The 6,336-nt window shown below is 42.3% G+C and overlaps 1 protein-coding gene across 1 annotated transcript; it reads right to left on the bottom strand.

Moving 5' to 3' along the window:
* Window positions 1–3,745: 3,745 nt before the first annotated feature.
* LOC147905255 (cytochrome P450 711A1-like) lies at window positions 3,746–5,731 on the bottom strand. Its single transcript, XM_087378831.1, has 5 exons — window positions 5,487–5,731; window positions 5,215–5,367; window positions 4,370–5,120; window positions 4,192–4,287; window positions 3,746–4,072 (listed from the first exon to the last, which is right to left on the bottom strand). Exons 1-5 carry the CDS (start codon window positions 5,729–5,731, stop codon window positions 3,746–3,748), a joined length of 1,572 nt encoding a protein of 523 aa, XP_087234957.1.
* Window positions 5,732–6,336: the final 605 nt, after the last annotated feature.

Here is a 6,336-nt window from a genome sequence, read left to right as displayed (position 1 = left end):
ATAAGCTCAAAGAGACAAGCATAATTTCTAATCAATTTCACCATTAATTAATTTATTAGTTATTAATTAATTTTCTAATTACAATATTTTACTAACTAACTTTTGTAAAAAATTTATGAACTGCTAATTAATCATCAAAATAGTTGTTATATAATTTTATTGCTAAATGCCTCCTTAATTATTTATTTAAAATTTTCGTATATATTTACTAATTGTTTTCTTATTTTTTATTAATTGAGTAGTAAATAAATTAAATAACCTCTATATGATAATCCAAGAGTTGTTGTTATCAACATAGAGGTGGTGTAAAGAGGGGGAAATCTTTTGGCGAGCTTTTTAATGTGAGCTTTTTTACCATTTCCTTTGTTTTTGCGAGCTTTTTTTAGAAATCCATACATGTTTTTGTTATAAGAAAGATGGGGAGGTTAGAAAGAGGGGGAGAGAATATAGGATATGTTCATTTTCATAGCATGTGGGAGGGGTGGAAGAGTGTATACTATGCACAAGGGGGGGGAGGATATGAGTGGCAGTAGGAGGCAAAAAATTATGGAAGATATGTCCATATTCAAAGTAGAAGGGAGGAACTATGGGAGATATGTACATTTTAAAAGTGTATAATTTGAAACTTTTGACCTCATATTTGGATTCCTCGTCGAATTCCGGTCATTTTGAGTACCAACATGACCATATTCTGATAAAAATTGGAAAAATGGTGTTTTTGTCATTTTGGCCTGTTTGGGGCCTGTTTTGAGTCTGCGTTGACCGGAATTCGACGAGGAATCCAATAAAAAAGGTCAAATCTGTCAAATTATACACTTTGAAAATAAACAAATTTCCCACATGCTCTCCCTTCCCCTTTACATTTAGTAGATGAACATAACTTTCACATTCCTCATCCTCTCTCTCCTCCTTGCACTCCTCTTTGCATACCTTATAAGTTCCCCCTCTACGTTCTCCACTATGATAATGAATATATGTTCCAACTCCCCTCCCCTCCCTTCTCCATGCCACCTTACCCATGCGCCCGTCCCTCCCCCTTTCCTTTATCTCCCCTCCCCCCCCTCTCTCCTCTTAACTGCAACCACAACCCAAACTTTCAACCCACCCCACTCCATGACCCCCCCCTCTCTCTCTCTCAGGTGAATGAAAAGCTCGCAATATTCATGAAAATTGAAAAAAAGCTCATGACAAAAAGCTCACCAAAAAATCACACCCGTGTAAAGATACACCATTTTTTGAAAATGATGCATAAGATATCTTCTCTTATGCCTCTAAATCTCTTCTAGAGTCATTAGACTTTGTTCCAGCCTATTAATGCATATTTGCCCAAAGGCAAGCACTTCATTTCTCACATACAATGCCACATCTGAACTCTCATGTAGAGTGAAATCTTGTATAAAAAGAAACAAAGATTACCAATGGAAATTAATATTAGAATTTAATTGCTTCTAAAATAATTTATGTGACAAGCAACCATCCCTAAAAAATAGGAAACAAAAAAAATATACATGACTATGCTTCTAGCTTAACATGTGTATGTCTTTAATGGGCATGATACTTTGCCTGACATGAACATGTGGAAAGGAAAGTTGCAAAGCTTTCACCTATCTCGAAAAGACATAATGGAGGTGAGAGCTTTAACTGATCTCATTCGATGCAACTTCCACAAATGGTGACATGAACATGATCGGTGTATATGGGGAGATATGGCTGACCTAACTACAATCTGTGTACCCCAAGCCGATAAGGATGCTGGTCTCCAACCTCCATGGAGAATCCCATTTTTAAAACATGCAGCATTTTGGTGGACTTATTGCTACGTGAGATCAACGGAGGATCGACCCTACCTTCATGCCACTCCGTGCACCAGATTTTGAGAAGATGTGGGAAGCAAATCCCCACATTGCCTGCAACTTCCCTTGCTTCGATTTTCCAGAGGTTGGCTCTTCACTACCTCTGGTTGACTAGATGGTGAAGTTCAACACAAAATTTGCATCTGTCCCAGATCCAACAGTTGTGGCAACTTTTACTTTTTTTCGCCTTAAAAAAAAAAAACAGTTGTGGCAACCATGCACTTTTTCCAACTGCTTTTAATTTTGCTGAAGGACCTCCCTGCTCTTGACCTGCTAGCAGAGAAGCACCACTAGTGACTACAAGAGAGGAAATAGTGTTCAATCTCAATGAGGGCCCCTTATTCCCTCAAGTAATTTGCTTATCTATATGTGTCCAAAATCTTCACGGCCATCACATCCAGACATTTGAAGACATGTTTGAGACACATTTTTGGAAGCTCCTACATCCCTTTTGCTACATCTCCCACATGACATTCGACTATTGAAGAACCTCCTTGCTCTTGACCTACCACCGGAGGATCACCACCAGCGACTGCAAGAGGAAATAGTGTTCAATCTCAATGAGGGCCCCTTATTCCCTCAAGTAATTTGGTTATCTATATGTGTCCAAAATCTTCACAGCCATCACATCCAGACATTTAAAGACATGTTCAAGACACATTTTTGAAAGCCGCTACATTCCTTTTGATGCATCTCCTAGAGGGCTGCTACTGAATTATGAACAATGCCCTCAAGTCCGGCATTATGCATTGAACACAATTCATGGGAGGATTGTGAGTAGGAAGGGGGGCATGTTAACTGCCACGTTGGTTAATAGTGAAAGTGGAAATGTAGGAGGGAGCATGAGAAGTAGCAAGTGATAATTCTCTTGGAGTCGAATGAGCCCAAGTGGTTGTAAAATGAGAGAAGAGAGACTCGAGAGAGTGCAAGGGTTAGTCCTCCCTTCAAAAGGTGGATATGTATATATGGCCAAAGGTTTGACTTTTGTCTTCATTGTATACTTTGAAGAATTGAATAGAAGCTCTCTCTTCTTCTCATTCTCTTGTATTGAGTCTTCTTGTCCTTTCTTGTGAGTGGTCTTGTGATTGCCACTATTCCCCTACCCCCATCTTCTCTCCCTCGTGCTCTCATTCCCCTCCCCCTCCCTTCTCCCCTCTCTTCCCTCCCCTCATGAAATCACTTGCACACGATCCGGTAGACGCTTGGGTGACACAGGTAGACAGTTTGCACACATGGAGCTCCCACAAGGAGTTGTTCAAGAGTAGAGGCTTCGATGGCATTCCCCCAAGATCCCCATGATACGTGAGTTACCACTGAAGACTGCACAACTAGTTAAAAATAAAGGCATGGCAACATGATGCATTGAGTTAGTGCATAGACAATTGCATGCATACATATATAAATCATGTGACAAATGCATGAATATTACAACAACGAGAATGCATAGTAATATTATTAATCTATGTGGATGAGAAGAAATCTAATTATGTAAATTGCATTATGCATGGTACTTAGTGCAACTTAACTTATGTGACCTCCAAAAATATTAAGTTTTAAAGCTAGGCATAGCAACCGTTCCAACTACATTTTGTCTTATGAGAGAGAACCACTCAAACACATGTGGATTCTAGTAAAATTGGTGGGGAAGGATGGCTTATAAGTGGATACACACACACATACACATACACACACATATATACATACATATGTATGCATGTATGTACACATATAGAGAGAGAGAGAGAGAGAGAGAGAGAGTTTTCCCTTAGTAAAACCAGGCCGTAGAATGCTATATTGAAAATTCAATCACAAGGAAACAAGGCACACAAACCTAACAAAGACACACACACACGCGTTTGTTAGGCCTGTTTCATTAAGTGCCAATGTTTACATCAACGTGGATGAACTCGCAACCTCACACCAAACTTAGGGCGACGAATAATGCCGAAGTGCATGGCTAGAGGCTTCTCCATTGCAGGAGAATGCTCGAACGTGAACCTTTGGTACAGCATTATCAATGCCATCTTGGCTTCCTGCATCGAGAACTTATAGCCTATGCAGATCCGAGGCCCCATCCCAAAAGGGCTGAATGCATATGGGTGCCTCGCCTTGTTTTCCTCGCAGTTCGGATCGAATCTCTCTGGCCTGAACTTATCTGGCTCTGGAAAATGTTTCGGATCCCACAACACGGCGTTCATCGCCAGCCACACCGCAGTGCCCTGTCATAGCACCACATAACAAGCATGATTGAGCGGATCACAAAGATACCTATACCAAAACATGGCTGATCTGATCTTAGAAATCCGACTGTGTTTGCCAGCTTTGCTGCATCTCGTACCTTCTTAAGACGGTAACCGCCTAGCTCCATGTCTTTCAATATCTCACGAGCAATTATCGGTGACGGGGTGTAGTATCGTAGCGCTTCTTTTATTACCTACGCTTCCAATTGTGCAGTAAATCAGTTTCGGATAGGAATTCCATGGAAGAGTCTTACGATCTAGAGCTCCGCGCCATACCTGTTCCACGTAGGGAAACCGGTCGAGATCCTCATAGGTGGGTTTGCGATCGTGTGGCCCAAAAGCATCTATTTCTTTCACCAGCTTGCGTTCAACCTCCGGATGGCCAGAGATTAGATACAGGGCAAAAGAGAGCGTTGTTGAGGTGGTCTCCGACCCGGTCAGAAGCATCTCGAAAGTCAGCCCACCTACGTAATCGTCTGTAAGGAGTTGTGGTGCGTCCTTCTTTGCGTTTAGTAGCAAGGACAATCCATCGATCCGGTTCTCGTTTCCAACCTGCCGCTTTCTCTGTGAAACGATTTGACTCAACACGTTTTGCAGATTGAGAGCGCACATTTCTTGATCCCCATCACCTGTCGAGGGGAACATAGCCAGAAACTTTCGTACTGGTTGCTGTAAGACAGGCAAGAAGACTCCAACGATTGTGCTTAATGGAGCTTTTTCGTCCAACCGGAGTGCAGCGATAAATCTCTGTGCACAAAGAATTAATTTTGATTCCAAACTTTCAGGGTCTCCCGATTTCTGTCCCTTGAGACATCCGAATTGTGTGCCGAATGCAGCCTCTCCAATGACGTCTACCGTCATCCTCATCAGATAGTCGCAAACTTCCACGTCTTCGCTCTCTGTCTTAGTAGCCAGCTCAGTCAACAGGTTGTCGATGATACGGCTCATCAATGGTACGTATTTGCGCATCTGATCAGAATGGTAGAAAGGGAGCTGGATGTTGCGCAAAGATGACCATTTGTTGCCTCTGTGCGACGAGCCGAGTAAGGATAAGCAAAAAGCAGAATCACACCCGAAGGCGAGTGTACAGAAATCTTGGCAGACGATGAGGTTTCAATTACCTGGTGAAAAAGAGACCACGGTTAAGAACCGGGACAGTCTCGATGTAAGGCGGAGGATTACGGTCCGTGGCAGATTTGAACTGCTTGATGCACAGTTCCTTGCACAGTTCCGCATCGGCAATGATAACATAGGGCTGCCGTCCGATGTGCAATCTGTACTCCAGGGAAAAGCTCGGGTCAGTGGAGCAAAAACCGGCAATAGATACTCCACAACAAAATCTCGGAGCAAGGCCGTTGACAGACCCGCCTACAACAAAGTTTGGGAGACAGACCTGTAGACGGCTCCGTAGGCCCGGGCGAGCTTCACAAAGAGCTCCTCCTTGAGCTTATAGAAAAGAAGAAGATGACCCAACCCGGGGAGAGCATAGGGAGGGCAAGGGATGTGCTTCACTGCCCAGATGGGGTAACAGACGTAAACGACCAGCAAACCCACAACAAAGGCTCCTCCGATGAGGCAATACAAAACCCAATCTGGCAGCCATGTAACTGCAAGATTCATTGTTCCAAAGGTCTCCATATCCACGATAAATCGCAGCACATATGCTGTGGATTATATAAGGGAGAGTCTGTGCAGAGAAATGCTGTTCTGATTCTTTACTAGTTAATGCCAACAGCCTTCGAATTAGCATCGTATTTGATCGAATTGGCCTGCGGAGGTTCCTTTCAAGATAATGACAACTCGAAGTATTGTATCGTCCGGGATTCCCGAGGTCGAGATGCTGGGGCCTGAATATATCAGGACTCTTCACATTGATTTTTAATTTTGTGGAAAATTTGGAAAACTTCCAAACTCATAAAATTGGAGATAGAAATCACAGGTTTCCACACAAGTTATAACTATATTTGCGAAAAAAGTTCAGGATTTTGAGACCTCCAAATATTTTTCCTTCACGTCACCTAAACGTAGGTTTTTTCATGAATACTCGTGTTAACCTTTTCTGAAAAAGAAAACAAGGTGAATGTCATTCACTAGGCTTGCCCTAAGTTAATGTATGCCAACCGATGTGTAAATAAGGGAATGGTCGGTCCAATCAGCAAAGTTGGTCCCACAAAGACAATTTTCTAAATGATTGTTAATCCAAATCTGGTCTAGCATTGACTCATGAATTATTGTGGGAGAAT

The sequence above is a fragment of the Dipteris shenzhenensis genome, chromosome 1 (genome assembly GCF_047967505.1).
Source record: "Dipteris shenzhenensis isolate YYH24624 ecotype China chromosome 1, Dip_SZ_1.0, whole genome shotgun sequence".
In the NCBI taxonomy this organism is placed as follows: domain Eukaryota; kingdom Viridiplantae; phylum Streptophyta; class Polypodiopsida; order Gleicheniales; family Dipteridaceae; genus Dipteris; species Dipteris shenzhenensis.
This window is presented reverse-complemented; position numbering and strand designations above follow the sequence as displayed.